This window comes from Schistocerca nitens, chromosome 2 (genome assembly GCF_023898315.1).
Source record: "Schistocerca nitens isolate TAMUIC-IGC-003100 chromosome 2, iqSchNite1.1, whole genome shotgun sequence".
Classification (NCBI taxonomy): Eukaryota; Metazoa; Arthropoda; class Insecta; order Orthoptera; family Acrididae; genus Schistocerca; species Schistocerca nitens.
The window spans coordinates 766,928,740-766,956,152 of record NC_064615.1 but is presented as its reverse complement, the minus strand read 5'-3'; the positions used below and the strand labels follow the sequence as shown (position 1 = coordinate 766,956,152).

Here is a 27,413-nt window from a genome sequence, read left to right as displayed (position 1 = left end):
TTTGGTACACCGCTGCAAGAAGGGAGGCAAGTTCCTTCGCATACTCTGTGTATCCCATCAGGTCCAGTGGCCTTTCCTCTTTGGAGCGATTTTAATTGTTTCTCTATCCCTCTGTCATCTATTTTGATACCTACCATTTTTTCATCTGCACGACAATCTAGAGAGGGAACTACAGTGCAGTCTTCCTCTGTGAAACAGCTTTGGAAAAAGACATTTAGTATTTCGGCCTTTTGTCTGTCATCCTCTGTTTCGGTACCATTTTGGTCACAGTGTCTGGACATTTTGTTTTGATCCACCTACCGCTATGACTCAAGACCAAAATTTCTTAAGATTTTCTGCCAAGTCATTACATAGAACTTTACTTTCGAATTCATTGAACGCCTCTCACATAGCCCTCCTCACGCTACATTTCGCTTCGCGTAATTTTTGTTTGTCTGCAAGGCTTTGGCTATGTTTATGTTTGCTGTGAAGCTCCCTTTGCTTCCACAGCAGTTTTCTAACTTGATTGTTGTACCACGGTGGCTCTTTTCCATCAATTATGATCTTACTTGGCACATAATCATCTAATGCATATTGTACGATGGTTTTGAACTTTGTCCACTGCTCCTCAACACTATCTGTACTTGAGAAAAAACTTTTGTGTTGAGCCGTCAAGTACTCTAAAATCTGCTTTTTATCACTTTTCCTAAACAGAAAAATTTTCCTACCTTTTTTAATATTTCTATTTACGGCTGAAATCATCGATGCAGTAACCGCTTTATGATCACTGATTCCCTGTTCTGCATTAACTGTTTCAAATAGTTCGGGTCTATTTGTCACCAGAAGGTCTAATATGTTATCGCCACGAGTCAGTTCTCTGTTTAACTGCTCAAGGTAGTTTTCAGATAACGCACTTAAAAAGATTTCACTGGATTCTTTGTCCCTGGCACCAGTTATAAATGCTTGAGTCTCCCAGTCTATATCCGGCAAATTAAAATCTCCACCCAGAACTATAACATGGTCGGGAAATCTACTCAAAATATTTTCCACATTTTCCTTCAGGTGCTCTGCCACAACAGCTGCTGAGCCAGGGGGCCTATAGAGACATCCAATGATCACGTTTGAGCCTGCTTTAACCGTGACCTTCACCAAAATTATTTCACATTTCGGATCTCTGTCAATTTCCTTTGATACTATTGTACTTCTTATCACTATAAACACGCCTCCCCCTTCACTGTCCAGCCTGTCTCTGCGGTATACATTCCAATCTGAGTTTAGAATTTCATTACTGTTTTCATCTGGTTTCAGCCAACTTTCCATACCTAGTACTACCTTACTGCTATTAATCCTCAGCTCCAACTCCATTCTGATTTTTTTTAATAACATTCTTCCCCGGTGCAAAAACACTATGTTTTGCACTATGGTGCAGTATTATGCATTATCATAACATAACAGACAGTCCTCACTTACCACTGTGAAATCTTAGTTCAGCAGGATAACCCTGAAGCTCTCTCTGGCTGCACAGAACACGTACTATCTTCTCTGACACAGCATCTAGAGTTATATGTGCAATACTCCTGCTAGCTCTTGCTATTTAAATAACAAAATTGAAATCCCCTTTGCAACGTAAGTTAAATAATCCACAGTATGGAGTTGTATATCTAAATATCACAGGAAAACAACTGAACATGCAGAGGAATTTTAAAGATATATACTCCTGTTTTTTTTTCCTTTTTTTTTTTTTTTTTTTTTTTGTATGTTTGCAGCATTTTCATTTTCTGGGTCTTGTAACCCAGGACTAGGAGCCATGTAAGATCAGAATTTGATTACCTCCCAAATTATCTTGATTCTGTTTGATTCAATTTGATACAGTCTAAGATAATTTATGGAATGGACATTTGTTCATTTTCCATATGAGTTCATATTGTGTGGATATATAGCAACTTCAAATTAGGAATTAGATTTAAAAGTGAAGAAAATATCTTTTGACTGTGGACTCAGCAAATCAGTGACCACACACTGAGAATTATACTTGCAATCCACATTCTCACTTGTTGTTGTTGTTTTGGTCTTCAGTCCTGAGACTGGTTTGATGCAGCTCTCCATGCTACTCTATCCTGTGCTTAACAATAAATAAAAATTGGCTTATTCTTATACCTACATTGCAGCTTTTATCCATTATTATTTTCCAATTTTGTATGTCAGTCTTGGTGTAGTCAGTTAGTAGCATACAGTATTTTTTTTATAATAGCCTGCTTGTTATAGAAATTAATGGGATACTGAAAACCTCCGGGTGGAATCAACCAAAGAAATGATCACAGATAGCAGCTTGCTATACATCTGAAACTTCAAGAGGAAGACTCAAGTAATGGTCTTCCTTGGAGGTAGCAGATTAACGAAAACACACACACCTTACTTGTAGAGTCCTAGACTCCAGCACTGGGACAATGTTGCCACGTGTGTGTGTGTGTTTTGTGTGTGTGTGTTTTGTTAGCTCTGAGGAAGAAAATTGTCCACAAGCTCAGTAATGAGTACAATCTTGTTTATATACCTCTGTACTGCTAAACACAACTATACATTGTTTAGCTAGTTAGCTCGTTTCAGAACTTATTCAGACTTGTCGTACCTACATTTTTTGTTCTCTTTCCTCAAAACATCACTCTAACTTACAGAGACATTCATCCTCTGTAATAATTAAATAAAGTGGTACTTAACACATCCTTTTGCTTGTACTTTAAAATAACTTCAGCCTACTCACATAGCTTTAGGCTTACTTTTAACCCCACTACCTTGTAGCATTCATCAAATTAAGTCCATAAAGATTACTTACATCTACTTCTACATACATACTATACAAGCCACCTAAGGTGCATGATAGAGGGTGCCTCATACCACTACTGGTCATTTTCTTTTCTGTTCGACTCAAAAACAGAGCAAGAGAAAAATGACTATCTACATGCCTCCATGCGAGCCCTAATTTTTCTCATCGTATTTTTATGGTCCTTATGCAGAATGAATGTTGGTTGCACTAGAAACATTCTGCAGTCAGCTTCAGATGCTTGTTCTCTAAATTCTCCCAATAGTGTTTCATGAAAAAAATGTTGACTTCCCTCCAGATATTCCCATTTGACTTCACAAAGCACCTTCATAATACTTGCCTGTTGATTGAAACTACCAATAACAAATCTAGCCCAACTCTGTATTGCTTCAGTGTCTTTCTTTAATGAGACCTGTTGGGAAACCAAACACTTGAGCTTTACTCAAGAACTGGTCATACAAGTTTTCTCTGACTGGTCCCCTTTAAATACGAACCACACTTTCCAAAAATTCTGGCAATAAACCATAGTCGATTATTTGCCTTCCCTACTACCATCCTTACGTGCTCTTTTCATTTCATATCACTTTGTAACATTACACTTAGGTATGTAATCAATGTAACTGTGTCAAGCAGCACACTGCCAATGCTGTGTTTGAAAACTAATTTACATTATTCTACATTTACAGGAAGCTGCCACTCATCACACTAACTGTCAATTATGTCTAAATCATCTCGTATCCTACCCTATCACACTTTTGTGGGGCACACCTGATGATATCCTTGTCTGTGATGAACACTTGTCATTGAGGGCAGTGTACTGGGTCCTAGTACTTAAAAAGTCTTTGAGCCACTCACATATCTGGAAACCTGTTCTGTACACTCATACCTTCTTCAACAGTCTGTAGGGGGAGGCAACATGTCAATTGCTTTCCAAAAATCTATGAATATGGGATCTGCCTGTTGCCCTTCATCCATGGTTAACAGAATAACATAAAAGAAAATGGCATGCAGAATTTCGCATGAGCAATGCTTTCTAAATCCATGCTAATTTGTGGAGATAAATTTTCCATCTCAAGGAAACGTATTATATTCTGACTCAGAAAATGTTCAACAATTCTGCAGTAAACTGATATTAAGTATATAGGTCTCCTATTTTGTGACTCCATTTTTTTACCCTTCTTATATGTGGGAGTCACCTTATGCTTTTTTCTAGTCACTTGGGACTTGGCACTGTATGAGAGATTTGTCACACATGCAAGATAAGTAAGTGGCCAATGCCATAGAGTACTCCATCTGGACCTTGTGACTTAATTATTTTAACTCTTTCAGTTGCCTCTCTACACCAGTGATGCTTACTACAATGTGACGGTCAAATGACAGTATGTTTGTATGATCCTTCTGTGTGAATGACTCCTTAAGCACAAAATTTAAAACTATGCTTTCCTTTTGCTGTCTTCTACTGCCATGGCAGATCGGCCAACAACTGACTGGACAAAAGCCTTCAACCTGCAAATCAATTTTATGTAGGCTCATAATTTTGTCAGGTTCTAAGCAACATCTTTTGTTATGGTGTGATTGTGGTAGTTGTCGTATGCGTCATGTTTCAAACTTTATCCATATGCACAATTTCAAATGATCATTTGTGCATTCTTTTTTAAACCGAGTATACTTCCTCAGCATTTGATGACCAACTACATTCTAAATAAAATTTAGCAATCTCCTCTAAACAAACATTGAAATACTCATATTTGACACAATAAGGTGCAATTTTTGCCACATATACATATTACTGAAACCATGTTCATAAAATAATTTCTATTCTTGCAAGCCATAAAAGAGTAAACTGTTCTTAACTTTTTTCACTATGACAGAAAACTGGACGAAAAAAGACTCAAGATAAGAGAATCAAGAGAACTCATAAATGAAAATACCAGAAAATATGGGCATTGACTTAAGAAGGGGAATACCTGAATATTAGTTTTCATGGACATGTAGAAGGAACAGAGAGCAAAGGAGGAATGAGTCTTCTACTAACATGATTTTCTCTATAGAAACATTTCTACTGCAATATCCTCATATTTTCTGTGTACTGTGGCCCCAAAAACACTGTATAAAATGTTTGTAGTGTGGCTCATTTTTACTGAAGATGTACACAAAATGCTCTGATCTCTTACCAAGCAGCCAAAGAGTCCATGTTCCACACCTAATTCCAACTATTCATTACATTACACACTACCTTTCTATCATTTGCAGTTGGCAAACTGTTCATTTTTGTCCCACTGATCTTTGTTTGCATTTCAGATTTTTGGGTGACTGTATATGAAGTGCGTGACACTGTAGTCAGTGTGATGTTTTTTACAGTTATTTCCAAGTGTTATCCTGACTAAATGACAGGTGTGACACTCTATTACACCACTAGAGATCAATGACGGTTTCAGGTGTTATAAATCTGGCTACAATAGAGGAAAAACCTAGGATAGATGGAGAAGCTGAAATCAGATCCTTAGGTCACTGTATACTGCCATCAAAATAACAACATCTAATGCTATTTTGATCAGCTTATCTTGATTTCCTTTGCAACATTATAGATGTTGCTTTTCCCTGCCCTGCTCTTTCATCAGACATGGAGCTGACTGAAAATTTTAGATTGAAGACAATGGAAAACCCTACAGTGTCATTTTGCAATGAACCATTGATCCACACTGAAGCTATTTCACAGATGTTACTCCAGGAACAAATCCATCATCTATTGACAGACTGTCACAACTTAAATAAACACTTAATACTGTTCAAGCAGAACACTGATTTTATGACAAAAATGTTTTCTTGATGTTTAGTCACCTATGTAAATTTGTTAATAATATATTTATTTAATGTAAAATTACTATCAAATTAATGCTGTAGATAAACTGTCTTGTAGAAATGGAATGAGCAGTAAGGAAGCAAGAGAACAGCTGATCATTTTTTTCTTTACTGTGTGTTGTGTAACGATAATGGTTCCCAATATAGATACTAAACAGTTATCCAGTATCCAGTCCTGGCACTTATTATTAATTCGATTATGTTTTATAAAATAATTCTCCAGTTGTTTGTCTTGTTAGCAATGAGGATCTGTGCATATCAGCACAACATGTAATTCTTTACTTCAATGGAGACCTAAAAACTTACAGTACCACAGAAATTTTAATACACTGTGTATCATCATAAGCCATGGAATACGTTTCTCACACAGTGTCATTATTAAAGTCAGTGTGCTCGGGTGAGTTGATCACAGAGACAATGGCTTTTAGTCAAATTTTACATATATGGCACAGTTATCAATACCGAAAGTTCTACTGATTTAGTTGAATATGTTTTTGACCTAAACAAAATGCACAACAGGATTATGCTACAAAAACGAAACTTTTTTTTCCTGTTATTTCTTTACCATGTACATTCTCAAACTCAAACATTGCATTAACAGCACATATTTACTGATTTAAAGTTTCACTGGAAGATGCTTATGAATGCACCACAATAGCAACAAATTTGAGAATAATCAGTTTCTGGCTGCATCCATATTCTTGCGATAGATAAAGACAGGAACTGTATAATGTAATATTGGCTGCCTCCACTGTGCAACAGATTATTTTGAAAGCACCAGATACAGCTGTTGTACTTTTGGACAAACAAATTAGAAGGCACTGGTTTCTGTCAGAAAACATCTGTCCACTCTGAGGTTAGCCACTACTTTTATTTGCTATTTTTAAAAACACTTTAGTAGCACACATGCTGGAGCCACAATTCGCTCAGATTTTTTATTTATGGTAAATACTTCTATCAAAAGAAAGAATTGTGTGATCTGTTTCAGTCTTCTAGCTATCAAATTGCTAAATTTTTATTACAAGTGAGAATGACATAATTTGACTAAGAGATTTTGAACAAAACTTGTCATGACATATACATGCTGTGACTTACAAATGTTAAACTTGAGAAACTAAAACACTGAATAAAATCATTTTTATCTTCTTCAGTGACTCACCACTTCAATATCTGCACTTTGTTTGGATAGATCTATTTGTTTGTTGCACCTAATGAAGGTAGTGCCACTTGCAACATTAACAAGTGCAGTCAAATAAAATTTTTCATTTTGATGAATATTTGTTTCATTATTAATGACAACATTACTTTGAATTGAATATTTATTGCACTTTAAATATCGACTTTATTTTTGAGAATTTTTATTTACTGTAAAGGAGTTCGGATCTATTCAGTACAAACCATCAGATGCAAGCTTGTACTGGAAATATTGCTCTGAAAATCAGAGACTTCATATACATGTTTCTACAATAATTTTCCACACAAATAAACATATGAAAGAGTAACTAAACATCAGCAATGACCATGCACATTCCTTTAAGCAACTAGGCTATTGGCAATACTGAGCATGCTCTCTGTAACAGTAAGGAAAGGATCAGAAAAGTGAATAGCTGTAGAACAGGAAAAGGGTGTGGCCTACTAGGTCTTTAAGGGCCATGAGAAAATCTAAACGAAGGGCCATGACAGAATCTAAAAGTAAAAGATTATCACCCCATTTATTATTCAAGCAAATATAAATAATTTATAACTGTCTTTTATGAGTGCAAATAAATATGTCACATGTAATTTGTAATAGAAAAGTACTCAAAATTTTTGCTTTGATTATAATGATAAACAATGTGTATGGGATGTGAAATACATGAAAATTTCCTAAAAGATGAACTAATTAGAATTTGAAGAACAGGTAATCATTTGTAAATTCACTGATAACATATCACACAGAAATTACTCATTTTCCACAGTTTCAATGGGAAACATGATTTTGCCAAGCACTGTTCTAAAAATGAAAAGTGGAGAAGGTATTAACAAAGGCATGAATATTGTTTTAGAGGTTTCATTTAGACCATACATTTTTAGGATCCACGCAAAATTAAACTGATTTACTTACGTGGACCCCTCTGAACTAGAAATGCTGTTGAGACTGCCTTCTGTGGACTGTTTAGAGGGTAGGCGTGAGGAGGGATGGTGGCGCGGAACCACTTCTTGAGACCTCTGGAAGCTGCTGCTAGGGGAGCTACGTTTTCTAGTACCACCTTCTGCAGTTCAAAATACAACAAGCAATACAATGAATAGCAACAGCCAGGAAATAGGCATGGAATTATAGGTGCAGGAGCTGCTCCATAAAGCTTCTACAAGAAGATTGAGCATCTAATTATTAACACTTTATTATACTATGGCTGCAACATCTATATAAATGTTATTGTAAAGATGATGGTTCATAAAACATTTAAAAGAGGTTGTAGCCCATCTACAAAAATACATTTTAATTAGCTGTTTTACTCAAAATAATCCAACTACTGCAAGCGAATCATCATAGATGTATTAGTCATAATGTGCAGTGCAGATTTTTTTGTTTTTTGGAAGACCATGTGCTATGCTGCCTTCATCACACCTTGCTGCTAGATCACATTTTCAAAACATGAACAATATTAAGACATAATGTGCAGTACATGGAAGTTGTATGTATGCCACCAGCACAGCTAGTGTCCCTGGAGATAATTTTGCACTCATACAACATAAGTAATTATCTCTGTACGTATTGTACAGAGTCCCCTGAACTAATTGTTACACATAACATTATTCAAGTAAAAAGGACAAATAAATGATATAATGTCATGGCAAATTAAAAAAGAAAATCACTGATATCTAATGTCATTAACAATTTCAAACAGAACTTGACATATTTAAAAATACTTTTGTATCATTTCTCGCCTAAAAACTGCTGATTCAATCACTGACACATCAGTTAAGAATGTATGGTAACAGAAATACAAGAGTTTAATCATTTGCCTTTTCGGTCATTTAAACGAATAATGCACTCTAGGAACCTTGTGAAGCTTCATATTAATAGAATAAGTTTCCATATAGTAAATAAATGCTAATACTCAGGATGCTAAGAAAAATGCTAAAAATAAAATTATTTTCATGAAAGTGTTCAAATTACGAAGTTGACTACCTTTTGTTATATAAGTGCAATGCTATTTACATAGCGTTCCCGCAAATCACATAAATGGAAAGATACATACAACTGCTTCCTTTAACAAAATAAATAATGCTGACATCATACATGAAAAAAATCACCCACAATACTGAGTAAAACAGTTTTATCTGTTGTGTACAATGAAGAGATCTAAAAAAGAAGAAATTTTTATGAGAAGCATTATGCTAATGCAATGAACAGGAAACACTGCAATGCTTTGTGCGTAGGAACCTGTTGATGTATTAACAGATCATATTTTTATTTCAAGAAGGATCTAAAAATCTTATAAAGAATTTTTGCTGAAAAGCAGAAGCAATCGCTACAGCAGCTTCTTCAATGTACATGACTGGCAGGTACAAAAACCAATACGTATATTTGCAAATATATTTTCTGTGAAATAATTTTTATTTCCTCAATAGTGCAACAGATGTACAATAAGAGAAGTGTCATAAACTATTTTTGTAAACATTTTATTTTTTACTATAGTCTTGAAGTGATGGCTACAACTCCATTGATCAAATCATCATGTATATATGATTCTTGATGACATTTTAAAATATTTTTCCTAAATGGCCAATACAATGGAATTCTTTTTCATCTACCTATGCAGACCATAGCACTATGAAAGATGGTATATTGTCACCATACTGTTTAAAATGCCTCATATGCTGTCAGTGTCTCTGTGTGTCTACTTGGAATTTATAGTTAGTCACATTCTTGTTTCTAGTTTTTTCTTGTGCTCCTTTGTTTTAAAATGGGGAAGGAGGAGAAGAATGCTTTGGTCCCCAAAAATTAAGACATACGAGAGGTCTGTTCAAAAGATTCCGGAACATTTGTAATTTTGCTCCGGTGATGTGTTGGCATGAAATGTGGTTGGTATCCCTGCACATGCTTGTGCTTAATACGTAACTGCCAGAGGTTTCATTGTCATATGTCTGTTAGTTATCGTTCAGTGCTGTGCTGTGTAGAATGTTCTGTCGCACAGTGTTCAAATTTTGAGATGGCAGAGTTAGAAGAGCAATGTATCTGTATTAAATTTTGTGTGAAACTCAAGAAAAACGTTACAGAGACACACTAAAGCCTATGGTTATGAGTGTTTAAACTGTACTCAGTGTTGTATTGTTTAAAAATGGCCAGATGGAAGTTAAGGATTACCCTCATCCAGAGCACCCTTCAACGATTACCAATGACACTCATGTCAGAAACGCCAACAAAATTGTGCATGCAAAACAAAGACTGACTATCTGAGAGATTGCAGAACAATGTAACGTTTCAGTTGGATAATGTCATGAAACCCTGATACAGCATCTTAGGATGCATCGTGTTGCTGCCAAGTTTGCCCCTGGCTCAAGATCTTTGACTCACAATCTGTGAATAGCTTTCGGGTCATGCAAAAGTGAACAAGATGTTCCTTAAGAGAATCATAAATGGTGATGAGACTTCGGTCTATGGTTATGACACTGAGACCAAGGTTCACTCTTCACAATGGGTCAGGAAAAGTTTTCCAAGACCAAAAAAGCACATCAGGTCAGATCAAATATCAAAACCATGTTGACAGTTTTCTTTGACTTTGAAGAATAATTTCATCATGAATTAATGTCACAGGGTAAACTGTTAATCGATAGAACTATCGGGATGTGTTGCAATGCCTGCAAGAAAATGTGAGAAGGAAATTGCCTTAAATGTGGCAATACAATTCATGGCACTTGCAGCACAATAACTTACCTGTACATTCATCCCTGTTGGTGCATGACTACTGCACAAATAATGGTATCGATACATTCCCTCATCCTCCATACTCTCCAGATCTGGTCCCTGAGGACTTTTTTTAATTTCCAAAGTTCAAAACCCCATTGAATGGATGAAGATTTGCAATGACAGATGAGATAAAAGGAAATTTGCAGACAGCACTTCATGTGATCCAGCAAGACATGTACCAAGACTGTTTCTGGAGGTGGAAATGGCATTGGGAATGATGTATCAATTGTGGGGGAGAGTATTTCAAAGGAGACCAAGCACAGCAAGTAAAAGGTAAATGAAGATAAATTTTGTGGACAAAGTTACGGAATTTTTTGAACATACCTCATAAATGTGAGGTTTCTGTGCCACAGGTTTCTACACTACATCCTATTCCTCACCAAAATGTGGTCATTTTAGATGTTCAAACATTATTTTAAACCACACATGCAATTAGCTGCTAACTGTGCAAATGGTGAACCCAAATCATGAAACTTTCTTTGTCAATCCTTATTCGGTGAAATTTACGAACATGAAGCACAAAATAATACGTGAGCATAAATCTTACTTTAATACTAATTCCACAATTATCACAACATTAAGACAAAGGCAGTAGAGATTGATGGAAGGTTTCATGGTTGGTTAATCTTATGTTGTCATTTATTTAAGAAAAGTAGTTAAAAGTTGTTTTATTTTCAAGCTCTATGCAAATCTATTATAGGGTTATGTGAAATATTTCATCCCAGTCTCATAATCAATATAAAATAACAGAATTTCTGTTCCACAACAAATCATATGGAAATCATCATGCTGATACTCGGTGTGTTAAGAGAAATGCTAAAAACAAAAACATTTTCATAAAAGTATTGTACCCTTTCTCCATACTGCAACCTATAAATGTAGCATGAAATTCTAGCCATAGTTCCTGAATAGTCCTAGGAGCACCCACAAAGTGAGGGTCATACCATAAAATTACAATATGACAGATAACCACCTGAACTACTGAATCAAGCTACCAAACATTCATGACTATAATTCAAGCTGTTTAATTTAAATTCACATGTAAAAGAGCAAAGTGCAAAGCTCTCTAGTGACACATCCCAAAACTGTAACTATCAGTGAAAACAATTAAAGATGTGTGAAGCAGTTTACCACAAGTAACCAGAAAAGGAGTATATTAAATTTTATGTGGTGAATTGGTTATCAGAATGAGTTAAGCAAGATAGGTGCCACATTTATTGAACACTAATGAAATGAAAATACAAAACTTAAGATCTCAGTAAAATCTGGACAGTTTTAAAAGTAAGTGAAATGATTTTACATTCTCATTTATCATTGTGGGTGAGACATGGGCACATCATTTTATGGTAAAAACAAAACTGTGAGTACAAGATCTTCAGCATCGACAAAGGGATGAAGCTGATTTCATCAACAAGAAATGTTACGGTCACTCTTTTCTGGTTTTCTGGCATCCTAAAATACAGTCTCCTTACTGATTACATGGTGAAGGGCCAAACAGAAAATAATTGATCCTACACATATTTTCTTAATCAACTGCACGGAAAAAAAGCACTCACAAAAATGTCCTTTGATTACTAAAAAGAGTCAGTCATATTTCTGATATATACCACACTGCAGTGTGGTTTCAGTTGCCTGAGACTGTAGTCGTGCATGAGAGTTGTGTTTGCATATGTGTGCATGTGTGTGTGTGTGTGTGTGTGTGTGTGTGTGTGTAGGTGGGAGGGTGGGTGTCCGTCACCTATTGTTGATGAAGGCCTTAATGTCTGAAAGCTTTATTTGTGGCAGTCTTTCTGATGTGCATATCTGCAACTCAGTGTCTCCACTACATGTTGAACAGCAATTTTCCTTTTCATAATATTGTTACATTCCATCCTGGATTTTCCATTATTTAATAAAAGGTTAAATTTGAGCAACATAAATGTTCTTTTATATAGATGAGGTAAAGGAAAATGAAAGAATACATACCATTTACCCATATTACATTTTCTACCCTGACAATGGGATGCTCTGGACGAGAATCAGACAGACTAAAATAAAAGACATCCATTCACTTTTAAATGAAATGAAATGTTGAGTGGGGGATGAACATGTAAGGTAAATCTCGTGAATTTTTGGTTATCAATTTAATAATCACTTTCATGGTAACACATTAATACTTACACTTCTGGGATTATGAAATGATTTATGTGTGTGTGTGTGTGTGTGTGTGTGTGTGTTTGCATGACCATGCATGTACACACATGCGTGTGTGTACACACACAAGCATGGCAGTGCACGTAAGTCTTCTGGATCTAAAAAAGAATGAGTTTTTATTATAATACATCAAGCAATCACCCCAGATTCTTGTGTGTTAACTACCAACTAACACTATGTCTTACCATTAAATTAACTTTTTACTCAAACACTGTTCTTACATGATAACTGAGTACCATAAAATGGGTTCCAGTGAATGTGATTTTTGATGTCCATAAACAACATTGGTACAGAAAAGTTTATGACTGAAAGGAGTAAGTGAGTAACATTTCTCAAATATTTATGAAGAACCATGCCTGTGGTTAGGCTTCTGAAGGAATATTATCTTAATAACAGGCTGTTATTAACAAATAAGAGATAATTACTTTGTATCAACATAAGCTTAACAACATAATTAAAGTAATGCAGTGTAATAGCTGTGATTAAGCTGATGGCTTACTACCAGTGACCTAAGATTATGAGCAAGTACACAACAGGCTAGATTGTGAGGACTGGAATAAAGTATGTACTGTAGTTAAAAATAAGGTCAACCCATGTCCTATCATCCCGCTCCTTCATTTTGTGTCCTTATCTTATCAGTTCACCGAATTTTCAATATCTTCTCTATTTTTACAAATAGTAGATGAGATGAAGAAAAGTGGGGTGTGAACTGTGACAGAAAAACTGATTTGTCATGCTTTTGAATTATCTGCAAGTGGTTTGAATACTTGATGGCATTATACATAACCACACTCTATAATTTCAGATTTTTATATTGTTTATAATGTTAACCACAAAATTAATAATTACATTTATGAATTACATCTTCACATTAGAAAAGTTACCAATGGCCAACAAAACAGCCACAATAGTTATGAAAGGCACAGAAGACGACAAAATAAGTATCGTTGTTGGAAGCGAAGGTGAAATACAAATGTGATAAAAAAAAGAAACAAAAGGTAGAGAACACATAGGGAATGGTAATTATTACTTTGTTTCAACATAAGGTTAACAACATAATTAAAGTAATGCAGTGTATTAGCTGTAATTAAGCTGATGGCTTACTACCAGTGGCTTACTACCAGTGACCTAAGATTATGAGCACGTACACAACATGCCAGATAGTGAGGATTGGAATAAAGTATGTATTGTTGTTAAAAATAAGGTCAACCCATGTCCTATCATCCTGCTCCTCCATTTTATGTCCTTATCTTATCAGTTCCACTAATTTTCAATACCTTTCTACAGCACTACATCTGAAACATTTCAGTTCTCTTCTTTTCTGGTTTCACTCAGTCTATGATTCACTAACATACAATGCCATTAAGTAAACACGCATTCTCATTTCTGACATCTCCACAGTCTATGATTCACTAACACACAATTCTATGCCCCAACATTCTCAAAAATATCTTCTTCTAAATAAAGGCTGTTATTTCAAACAATGGAAAATCCAGGATGGAATGTAACACTATTATGAAACGGAAAGTTGCTACACATCATGTAGCAGAGATGCTGAGTCGCAGATAGTCACAACAAAGAGACTGTCAGAATATAAGCTTCGCAACTCACACACACATAACTGCATCCTCTGGCAGCTGAAGCCACACTGCGAGCAATAGCAGCAGTGGATGATGGGAGTGGCACCTAGGTAGTGGTAAGGAGGAAGCTGGGGCAGTGAAGGGGAGGGATAGCAGGGTAGCAGAGTAGGGATGGGGGGCAGTGAAGTGCTACTGGGGAGCACAAAAGGACGAGGTGAGGAGAGGGTAGGGCAATTAGGTGCAGTCGAGAGGCTAGATGGAGGGCAGGGGAGAGGGTGGGAGGGGTGGGGAGGGGGTGGGGTGCAGAAAAGGAGAGAAGTAAAAAGACAGGGTGCGTTGCTAGCTTGAGGGCTGTGTAGTGCTGGAATGGGAACAGGGAAGGGGATGGATGTGTGAGGACAATGACTAACAGATTTTGTTGAGACCAAGAGGATCACAGGAACATAGGATATTTTGCAGCGAGAGTTTGCAGCACCGCAGTTCAGAAAAGCTGGTGTTGGTGAGAGGGATCCATATGGCACAGTCTGTTGAAGCAGTCATTGAAATGAAGGATCTCGTGTTGGGCAGATTGCTCAGCAACAGGGTGGTCCAGTTGTTTCTTGGCCACAGTTTCTAGGTGGCGATTCATGCAGAGAGACAGCTTGTTGGTAGTCGTGCCCACATAGAATGCAGCACAGTGGTTGCAGCTTAGTCTTGTAGATAACATGACTGGTTTCACAGGTAGCCCTGTCTTTGATGGAATAGGCAATGTTTGTGACTGGACTAGAGTAGGTGATGGTGGGAGGATATATGGGACAGGTCTCCCATCTAGGTCTATTATAGGAATATGAGCCATGAGGTAAGGGGTTGGGAGCAAGGGTTGTGTAGGGATCGGTGAGTATATTGTGTAGTTCTTAGTACGGTGGCAGCAGTCACAGTGGAGGTATTGAATGTGTTAAGTAGGTTTGATATGGCCAGAGGTACTTATAAAGCCGTCTTTGAGGTGAAGGTCAACTCTACAAAGGTGGTTTGTTGGGGTGAGCAGGGCCCCTACAAAGGGGGGAGAAGTTGTTGAGTTTCTAGGAATGTGGATAGGGTGTCCTCAACCCAGATCACAAAGATGTCATCAACGAATCTTAACCAGGTGAGGTGTTTAGGTTTCTGGGTGTTTAGGAAGGATTCCTCTAGATGGCCCATAAATAGGTTGGCATATGATTATTGGATGGTGCCATGCAGCTGCCCATTGTGGTACCCCAGATTTGTTTGTAGGTGGTGCCTTCAAAGGAGAAGTAACTGTGGATGAGGATATAGTTGGTCATGGTGCAAGGACAGTGTTGGTTTGGAATCCACTGGGCATTGGGAAAGGTAGTGTTCAACAGCAGTAAGGCCATGAGCATTAGACATATTAGTAAGAGAGGTGGCATCAATAGTGATGAGCAGGGCACCGTGGTAAAGTGACAGGAACCATGGAGAGTCAGTGGAGAAAATGGTTGGTATCTTTTATATAGGAGGGTTGGTTCCAGGTAATAGGCTGAAGGTGTTGGTCTACAAGAGCAGAGGTTCTCCCAGTGGGGGCATAGTAACAGGCCACAATTGGGTGTACTGGGTGGTTGGGTTTATAGACTTTAGGAAGCATGTAGAAGGTAGGAGTGCAGGGAGTGGTAGGGGTGTGCAGAGAGATGGACTCTGGGGAGAGCTTCTAGGATGGGCCTACGGATTTGTGGAGAGACAGGAGATTCTGCCGGATTTCTGGAATAGGGCCCCTGTGGCAAGGTTTGTAGGTGGATGTATGTGACAGCTGGCAGAGTCTTTCTGCCAGGTAATCCATGTGGTTCAAGACAACAGTGATGAAGCCTTTGTCTGCAGGTAGGATCATAAGGTCAGGATCAGTTTTTAGGTGGTGGACTATGGTTCTTTCTGCCGATGTAAGGTTAGTTTGCATGTTGGATTTGGGGAATGACAGTGAAGCACGGCTCATGGTTAAGAACTTCTGGAAAAATAACAGGAGGTGATTTGTGGGGCAGTAAGGATGGATCACAGTTGTATGGATGAGTGAACTGAGTCAGGCAGGGTTCAACATTGGTCTCTGGTTGAGTCTGATTGGTAGGGTTTATAGCGAAAATTGTTTGCACTGTCGGGACTTGGAGAAGGAGACAAGGTCTTTAACAAGTCCTGCTTTATTGAATTTGGAAGTGGGGCAAAAGGTGAGCTTTCGGAAGGGACTGATGTTTCTGTGGGGCTAAGGCTTCTGGAGGAAAGGCTCATGATAGTGTTTCAGGTCTGTTAAGGTCCTGGATTCTGAGTGGTGGTGGAATGAAGTTTTGGAGGGTGGGGTAAATGTAGTGGGTCTGCGAGGCAGAGTTTGTCAGCTATGAGGGGACATGGGCAGAAGTTTAGAGGTTGTTGTAGAGGTGGTGGACAGTGGTACTCATCTGCAGTGATGAGCAGTCCCTCTTGAATTATATTGAGGGTCTTACTGAGGAGTTCATAGACTGTACTGTCCTCCTAACATTGTACAAAAACAAATCTTCCTTGCCTTCGCAAAGTCTCACTGACTGGCCACAGAGAAGCGTTCCCCTCGTAACTCAGTATCACACAGAGCTGGAGCAACTGAATTACATTCTCTACCAAGATTCGACTTCATTTCATCGTACCCTGAAATGAGAAATGTCCTGCTCACTTTCCTTCCCACCCCTCCCACAGTGGTATTCCACCATCCACTGAACCTATGCAATATACTCATCCATCCCTACACAACCCCTGCTCCCAACTTCTTATCTCATGGTGACATCCTTGTAATAGACCTAGATGCAAGACCTGCTCATACACATTCCCACCACCAGCTACTCCAATCTGGTCACAAACATCACCCATCCCATCAAAGGCAGGGCTACCTGTGAAACCAGTCATGTAATCTACAAGCTAAGCTGCAACCACTGTGCTGCATTCGACATGGGCATGACAACCATCAAGCTGTTTATCCGCATGAATGGCCACTGACAAACCATGGCCAAGAAACAAGTGGACCACCCTGTTGTTTAGCATGCTGCCCAACACAACATCATTCATTTCAATGATTGCTTCACAGCCTGTGCCATATGGATCCTTCCCACCGAAACCAGGTTTTTCTGAACTGTGGTGCTGGGAACTCTCCCTGCAATATATCCTATGTTCCTGTAACCCTCTTGGTCTCAACATTTGTTAGTCATTGTCCTCACCCGTCCAGCTCCTTCCCTGTTCCCATTCCAGCACTACACAGCCCTCAAGCTACCAATGCACCTTGTCTTTTTACTTCTCTCTTTACTACTCTTCCGTGCCCTAAGTGTAGACTCTTGACTGCACCTAACAGACCTACCCTCTCTTCACCTCATCCATGTGTGCTCCCCAGTAGTACTTGACTGCCCCCCATCCCTACTCTGCTACCCTGTTATTCCTCCCTTTCACTGCCCCTGCCTCCTCCTTACCCCTACCCAGGTGCCATTCCCATCATCCACTGCTGCTGTTGCTGCCAGTGCGGCTTCAGCTGTCAGAGGATGGAGTTGTGTGTGTGAGAGTTGTGTGTGTATATATTAAAAAAAGATGATGTGACTTACCAAATGAAAGTGCTGGCAGGTCGACAGACACACAAACAAACACAAACATACACACAAAATTCAAGCTTTCGCAACAAACTGTTGCCTCATCAGGAAAGAGGGAAGGGGAGGGAAAGAGGAAAGGATGTGGGTTTTAAGGGAGAGGGTAAGGAGTCATTCCAATCCTGGGAGCGGAAAGACTTACCTTAGGGGGAAAAAAGGACGGGTATACACTCGCACACACACACATATCCACACATATACACACACATATACAGACACAAGCAGACATATTTAGATATATTTTTCCTACGTGGAATGTTTCCCTCTATATATATATATATATATATATATATATATATATATATATATATATATATATATATATATATAAAGAAAGAAAGTGATGAGACTTACCAAACAAAAGCGCTTTTGTTTGGTAAGTCTCATCACTTTCTTTCTTTTTAGATATATTTTTTCCACGTGGAATGTTTCCCTCTGTTATATATATATATATATATATATATATATATATATATATATATATATATATATATATATATATTATTGTGTATTTTCAACAAAGGCCTCAATGGCCAAAAGCTTATATTCTGACAGTCTTTTTGTTGTGCCTATCTGTTACTCAGCACCTGCTCTGTATCGTACATAGGAACTAACCTTTTCATAATAACGCTGTTATTTGATTCTAGTAGACTTGTCTTGGACAGCAATGGTCTCTTTACCTGTGTGAGTCTGCTATTTATGGCCTTGTTGATTAACTCATCATGTGTTATTTTTCTATCAAATTGTCTACTTTGTACACTGAAATTTGATATTATGTTTACTGTTAATCTCATTTCTGCTGCTCTTCATTACTTTTGTCTTTCATTTACTCTCAGTCCATATTCTGTACTCATTCTGTTCACTCCATTTAACATATGTTCTGTGACTCTTGTACTGTTTCACAGAGTACAGGAATGTCATCAGCAAGTCTTATCATTGGTATATTTTCACTCTCAGTTTAAATCCCACTCTTGAACTCTACTTTTACGTCTGTCATTGCTTTCCCAATGTGCAGAGTAAACAATAGGAACAAAAGATTACATCACTATCTTACACCTCTTTTAATGTGAGCATTTCACTCATGGCATCCCATTCTCATTGTTCCTCTTGGTTTCTGTAGATATTGTATTAAAGTAATCAAGAAGTGAACGTGCAATGTAGGGACAAGTGTGTACCAGACACAAAGGGACTGATATATACAATCTCCGACACACATTTATTCCTTGCTTTTATTAGTATTCCATTGTTGTTTGTATATATGGACTGGAATAGCTAGTTTCAGTTACAGTGTTTAATGTTGCAATAAAGTAAATCTGTTTAAACCTGCAACATTTTGGTGACTCCAATGTAATATCTGATATTAGATGATAACTCATACCATGTTGTGTCATGCACTAGATACGGGACATCCACATCAATCACGCTGCTCATCTTTCACATATTTCACCGCCATAACTTCCTCATGTGAGACCATCCACTGACTGCTGACATGCCTAAGAGCACAATTATTAACTGTGTCATAGTTAAGCCACCATCATTCTGGCAACTGAGCCCAGTTTTATGACTTTCACAACTGGGGAGTCAGTTTGTGCTTGCTCATGTAACTGCTGACAACACAAAATACAGCTATGTTGTCAATGCATTAAATGATGACATGGCAACAGAGTAGCAGGACATTCTAGCATTGCCACAGAACACTGATTATTACATGACCATCAAGAATGCCTTGTTCACCTGCCTGTTACAGTCTGAGACAAAATAGCTAGAGCAGTTACTCCATACAGAGGAGATATGTTATCACATTTCTTCACAATTACTGTGATACCTGCAGACTCTAGCAAGTAACTCCATTAATGAGGACATCTTACAGAATATCTGGCTGTCATATCTTTCACCTGATGTACATAAGATACTGATGATATGGGCCATTGATCTTTACAATCTCACACAAATAGCAGATCGCAATGTGGAAATGTAACTGGCTGTATGTGTCACAGCTGCTTGTCCACAGCCTCAATCAGATAATAATCTTGTAATCTTGCTGCATTGCAAGCACAGATTGCCAAAATTACAGCACAACACACTGCCTTGCAGTCACATCATTGCCAATGCTCATCTAGGAAGCACAGCCGCTCGACTTCAATTGTGAGTCTTTTGGTACCACAGACAATTTGGCTCACAGGTGTGGAAATGTAGCCCCCCCCCCCCCCCCCCCCCACATGAGATTTAAAATGCATCTGGAAGTCAGTGATGATGGTGAGATGGTGACTGGCACTCCAGACAGCAGTCATCAACTGTTCATCACGGAACATTATATGAAGCTGCAATTCTTAGTGGACACAGGTGCTAATATGTCTTTATCCATTTGCCTGGCTAACTCAACACATCAGTGATGACTGCTGCTTGTTTTGCTATAAACAGTTCTGCCATACTGACGTATGGCTGTGTCACACTGGTACAGACTCTAGGTCTCCACTGTAAGTTTGAGTGGCAATTTATTGTGCCAGATGTGGTACACCATATTCTCAAGGCAGACTTGTTGTCATTCTATGGACTCCTACCTTGCCTCCTTGACACTACTACCAACATAGTTAGTCATGGAAATGCACACTGTGTATATTATACCCTGGAGTGGACATCACAGGTGATTCTCAATATGTAGAACTATCCAAGCAGTTCCGATAAATCTCTCAGCAACAACCTACAGTAGCACTGGTTCAGCCTACAATGACGCATTATATACTGATCACAACAAGACAGCCAGTTCATGCCTGACCTCGTCATTTAACACCAGCGAAGCTGAAAGTAGCAAAGAAGTCTCCTTTATGATTGATTTGCACAAGGAATCTGCCACCCATCAATCAGTAGTCGGGCTTCTCCACTCCATGTAGTCCTGAGGAAAAATAATGAATGGTGCCCATGTGGGGACTATAAACAGCTCAACACCAGGGTTATTCCTGACCATTAATCAGTACCACACACAGAAGACTTTGCGTCCACTATCCATGGCAAATGCATCTTCTCAATGTTGTACTTGGTACATGCATTCTCCTCAGATACCTGCCACTCTAGGCAATGTAGCTGAAACCAGTGTCTGCAACCTGTTCACACTATTTGAATTTAACAGACTATCTTTTGGACTATGCAATGGTTTGCAGACCTTTCAGCAGTTCATGGAAGAAGACATGTATGACCCTTAGTTTTACTATTTTTACATCATGATGGTGATGATGTCAAGCTCGGAGACGGAACATCTAACACACTTACACCAAGTTTTTATTCGCCTCCGTTCACATGGATTACTTATTAATCTATTGAAATGTGTATCTGGACCAGCTGAGATCCAATTCCTGGGTTACACCATCAACACCCAAGGAATACAGCCACCACAGAAGAGAGTTGAGGCCATAAATAACTTTCCACAGCCTTCGACAGTTCAAAGGTTGTGATAGTTTCGTGGCACCATCAACTTTTATTGTCATGTCATGTGCCACCATGCACTCTTAGCTACTCCATCAAACAGCTTGCTCCAAGGTTCACTGAAACCGAATGATCAACTGATGTGGACTAGTGAAGCCAAGTTGGCATCTATCAAAGTGAAGACCACTATTGGAGAGGCTACTCTTTTAGTGCACCCTGTTCTGCAGCCACTTCTCACTCTAATGGTCAATGCATCTGCCACTGCAATTGGTGCTGTACTGCAACAACAACTAGACAAACACTGACAGCCCTTAATGTTTTTCAGTAAGAGCTTATCCCACAGCAAATCTGGGCAACCTACAGTCGTGAAATGTATGCAGCAAGCTATCAAAAAGCTTTGTTGCATGCTTGAGGGTCAATTGAAACTGGTCAGAGATTACAAGCCTGTGACGTATGTTTTCCATCAGCAACTAGATGCAGCAACCACCATGCCAACTGTGCCACCCTCATTATATAGGACAGTTCACCACTGCATTATCCATATTGAGGGAGAACCAAATGTACCTGAGGATGCTCTTTCTTGGACAGAACAATCACAGCCACAACAGTTTTGAAGTGCTCACTTGGGCATGGCAATCTGATGCCAAGCTGCAAAATTTGCTGACACAGTCATCAAGTATGCAGTTCCACCACATCCAAGTACTGCATTTGAGCATACTGTTATACTGCGACATTACTATGACAAAACCACAACCATTTGTGAGCAGTGGCTTTCATCAAGAGGGAATAGCATCATTACATGATGCAATAGCATCATTACACGATTTGCCTCATGCAGGGGTATGTGGTACTAAACACCTAGTGAAGGGAGGTTTTGTGTGGCCACACATGGAAAAAGACTGCATGACATTTGTGCACCAGCATGTGTCATGTCAATGCACCCCTTGGCACATCTGTTGTAACAAACTAATCATTTGACAATGTAAATTGGATCACTCACACCATCTGAAGGATTTATGTACTGCTTAACAGTTACTGATCACTTCAAACACTGGCCTTAAGTGTCCTCATGGTCAACAAAACCACCAAAACAGTTGCAACCACATTCTTCCATTTTGGAGTACTGCTTTGTATTACAACCAATAAAGACAGTCAATTCAAGTCATACCTGTTCAAAGCACTTGCCATCCCATTGGGTATGAAGTATGTTAGGACTACAGCATAACATTTGGCATCAAATCGTTAGTAAACTGCATGTACAGACAATAAAAAATAACCCTTTGCTGTCGTGATTTGTAATGGTGGACAGAATCACTAGTATGCATCCGCCTGCACCGCCTGTTAAGCAAGACCTAAATCCCATGACTGCAGAGTGTGTCCATGGCCAATTGATGCAGCTGCCCAGTGATTTTCTCTGCAACATGCTGAATGACCTCATTGAGGCATCAGACTTCATCCACAAGCTGCATTCACAAATTCAGCAGCTATATCCTGCTGCCTTGAAGGACCAACAAACTTGCTGCCTTTTCACTTTCAATGACTTGTGGAAGTGTAATCACGTCTCTGTCCATACAAAATGTGGTATGCAAGCCACTGCAGCCACCAGACGATGGACAACATCCAGTTATCAGCAGGAAGCAGAAGAGCAACATTATGGGAACACAAGCCACCATCTCCACTGATGACTCAAACATACTTTCAGCACCTCATACACTGGTACAAATGCGTCACTGGATAGATGGACAGGGCTGATACAGCCAGCACTCCACCACCTGCCACAGACCAGCCACAATGGTCACTGGATCGTCACACTGACGTTTCCACAGTAGCTTGCACAAAGCCTGTCATAACATGATCCAGACATTATGTGCATTTTAACAGGAGATACTGTTAGCAATAACAGTGGAGTGGTGAAGTTATCACACAATGAAGTGACAAGTGTGAGCCAAACATCAAATGAATAAAATGTATGATCTCTGACATACATTTATTCTTTCCTTTTATTAGTATTCTGCTGTTGTTCATATACAGTTGCTTAGAATGAAATGTCTAGTTACAGTTATGGGGTTTAATGCTGCAATAAAGTACACCTGTTGAAACTCGCAACATTATATTACTTGTCTTTCCCTATACCTTGCGTCTGCTTTTCTCAGAATTTTGCACAATTTTACATTGTCAAATGCTTTTTCCAGGTTGACAAATCCTATGAATGTGTCACAAATTTTTTTAAGTCTTGCTTCCATTATCAGTCACAATGTCAGACTTCTCTCCGGTACCTTTGCTTTTCCAAAAGAAAAACTTATCTTCATCTAACAGTTATTCTATTCTCTTCTCCATTCTTCTGTATCTTATTCACACCTGAATTCATGAATTGTTAAACTGATTGTGGAATAGTTCTTGCACTTATCCACCATTACTACCTTTCAGATTATGAGGATTATATTTTTCAAAAATCTGTTGATATGATGCATGTTCAGAAAGCAAGTGTACTGTGACCATAACAGGCTGTGGCTTTTTGTTTTCACTGAGTGGTAGGGGGAGGGGGGGGGGGGAGGATCCCCTGACAAGCCAGCATTGTAGGAATGTGGTTGAGCCTAAACTAATGTTTCAGTGTCCAGCTGCGTGAAAAGTGTTGGTAAGAAATCTTGGTGGGTGCTAGGGACGTGTTCTGATCTGCTCCCTCCTCATGGAAGAAATTACACCTACAAATTTTTTTCCTGAATCAAAATGGTTTACAGTGAAGTGTTATGCACAGAAAGAGTGTGTTTAAATTATGTAGGGAGTTTATTGGAGGCAGAACAAATTTTCATGATGAACAGAGGAATGTTAGAGCTCTCCCATTTTCACTGATGAGATGGTGCAAAAAATTGAGGAAACTGTTTGTGAAGACCATCAATTGAGAGTGGATGAAATTTATGTGATGTTTTCACAACTCTCCAGGGCTCTCTTATACAAGATACTCATAGAAATGCTAGCATACTGGAAACTGTGGACACGATGGGTCCCAAAACTGTTGAAAGAGCAGCACAAGAGAAATTGGGTCAGTAGGGCCTGTGAGTTTCTTTAGTATTTTGAATTGGAAGATGAGGATTTTCTAAGCTCTATTATGACATGTTGTTGGCTGATTACATACCTGAGACAAAACCACATCTATCATAATGGCAGCACACCAATTTCCCGTCTGCCAAAAAACTACAAACCAAAATTTTTGGCAAAAAATCATGGCCTCAGTGTTTTAGGACTGAAAAGGCAAAATTTTGGTTGGATTTCTGCCCCTGGGGGAGACCATCAATGCACAATGATATACTGAGACTCTAAAAAAACTCAAAAGGAACATTCAACAATGCCGATCCTCATGCAACCTTAGCCACCAAGGCACTCTTGGACGCACTTGTTTGGGTCATTTTGGACCACCCCCCCCCCCCCCCCCCCCTATTCCTCTGGCTTGGCACATTTGGATTATCATCTTTTCACCTCCTTGAAGGCATCCTTGAGTGGAATTCAGCCAAAGAGCAGATGCAGAAAGAAGTTCTGAAATGGAGTAAGGAGCAGGTAGGAGAGTTCTTTGTGGAAGGCATAAAGAAGTTTGTGCCATGGCTCACCGTATGCAAGGAACAGGATGGTGATTGTGTGCAAAACTAGTCAGCAAGTGCATCAACAATAACCTGTAATGTTTTTCAGATACACTTTTTTTTTAAAAAATATGAAAATCTAGTACACTTACTTCTGGAACATGCCTCATGTGTAGACTCTGTGTACTGACTTAGATAGTTATTTGGTCACCATGTCCTCCAGTAATTTCAGAAATTCTAAAGGAATTCGTCTTGGTCATGTTGAGCATCACAGCTGAAACTACTGTTAATAATTAATGAAAACCACCTCAGTTGTACTGTTACACATTTACTGTGTTACGACCAGTTTCGTTCATTGAACACCTTCAAGATGCAGAGTTGTGTTGAAGCCACGACATGAATGGTCTGGTTATCACATGTGATGTGAAAATGGATTGTTGGGTTTGGTCTTTAACATTACATATGACAACCAGACCATTTGTGTCATGACATTAGAACAACTCGGTAACATAAAGAAGTTCAATGAATGAAACTGGTTGTAACATAATAAATGTGTAATAATGTATTTGAGGTGTCTTTCATTCATCTCTAAAAAGACATTCCGTTCTGCCTTATTTGATCACAAGTCATCCTACGCTCTATTAACCTCTGAGTCTAAGACTGTATACGCTACGTCTTCTATATAAACTGCCATTTAGGGACCGACGACCAAGCAGTTTGGTCCCTTCCCCCACCTTATAAACCAATCAACCAACCACCTTTTCTTCCTCAATCACTTCATCAGAAAAGTCTCTCTCTCACAGAGATCTTCAATGTACACTCTCCATCTATCCACTACACCCACTTAATTTAACTGTAAAATTCCCACTGTACTCTTGTAGCTGCTACCCTCACATTTAATTTAACCAAAGATTGTTTTTACTCTCTGAAATGCTGAAGCAATCCTTCTGACAAACATTTCTTTTTTGATTTATTCACATTTTTCCTGCAGCCCTTTAATATCAGCTTTCCTGCATTTCCTGTTTACTTCAAGCTTAAGTGACTTATATTTTTGTATTTCTGAATTTCACTAAACATCTTTGTACTGTCTTCTTTCATCAGTCACCTGAAATATTTCTTCTGTCTTTTTCAATTATTTTCCTTGTGCCTATAATTGTCTGTCCAAAATCTGTGATTACCATTTTTACAGATGTCCATTCCTCTTCAACTGAATGCCTACTGTGATATTCATTATTGAGTACTTAAAGCCTCAGAGAACTTCAAACACATCTCATTACACCTCAATAGGCCCAATGCAGTATCATAGTTCCTTGCACATTGATTCTTCTGGATGATTCTCTTAAACCTCAGTTTACTCTTCATAATTACTATTGTGATCCAAGTCTATAACTGCTACTGGGTATGGCCTACAATCCAACATCTGATTCTGGAATCTCTATCTGACCATGATGTGGTCAAGCTGAAACCCTCACCCTCCAGTTCTTTTCCAAGTATACCTACTCCTCTTGTGATTTTTGAATAGTGCATTCACTATTACTAGCTAAAATTTACTCCAGAACTCAATTGCTCTTTCTCCTCTCTCATTCCTACTACCAAGCCTATATTCTTCTGTAACTCTGTCTTCTGTTCCTTTTATTCCCTTTACATACTGAATGAACTGTTCAGTATTCTCATACACTTTCTCTATTTCCTCATCTTCTGCTTTACATGTCACAATGTGTACCCCCTATTGGATATGTGGGTTACTTGTAGACCCTGGAGAAACTGATCAGCAGGGAAGAAGGTGATATGTGAAATCAATGCTCCATTTAGTAACAATTTATTTGAAATAGATATAGTAAAACTATGAGGAATTTAATCTATAGAACAAGCAGGGAATGCTGAATTTTCTATGCGATTGTTCATTTGGTAGGAAAATGGATATTTACAAAATTGCTAAAAGCTTGAATAAAAAGAGTGGAAGAATATGCAGATGGTTACATTATATCTATATAGTATCAAGTGACCATTTTGAGCATTTAACCTAGTGGCAAGGAAGTGTGGTACTACTCAGCAGAACTAAACTGATAATTGGGAATGGTATCTTTTATTTGCTAGTATTTTGGGTGTCATTGCTGATTAATCATACACTTCATTACTGTCATGATGAGACTCCCATAACAGAGAAAGGATATTTATTTTATATTGGACACAGGGAGGAGAGGTAGGGAAAAGGAGGGATGATAGTACAGATAGATAGAACAACAAAAATTGTGTCTGCGGGTCATAATTCTGTAAATTGAACTCCACAAAAAACTATCTTAGAAAGAAACAAGGAACATAGAGGAAATAATATAGTAAATGGTAAATAGCAACTTCATCAAATAATAGAAAAGGTATAAACTTAACGTTGGAGACAATTATGTAACAATAAGGTCAAGA

The 27,413-nt window shown here is 38.5% G+C and overlaps 1 protein-coding gene across 1 annotated transcript in view; it reads right to left on the bottom strand.

Moving 5' to 3' along the window:
- Window positions 1-27,413, bottom strand: part of LOC126237003 (regulating synaptic membrane exocytosis protein 2) — a 1,236,422-nt gene that overhangs the window by 285,920 nt on the left and 923,089 nt on the right. Inside the window, exon 21 of the mRNA XM_049946727.1 lies at window positions 7,764-7,911. Within this exon, the coding sequence (XP_049802684.1) occupies window positions 7,764-7,911 (148 nt within the window). The remainder of the gene's footprint in view (window positions 1-7,763; window positions 7,912-27,413) is intronic.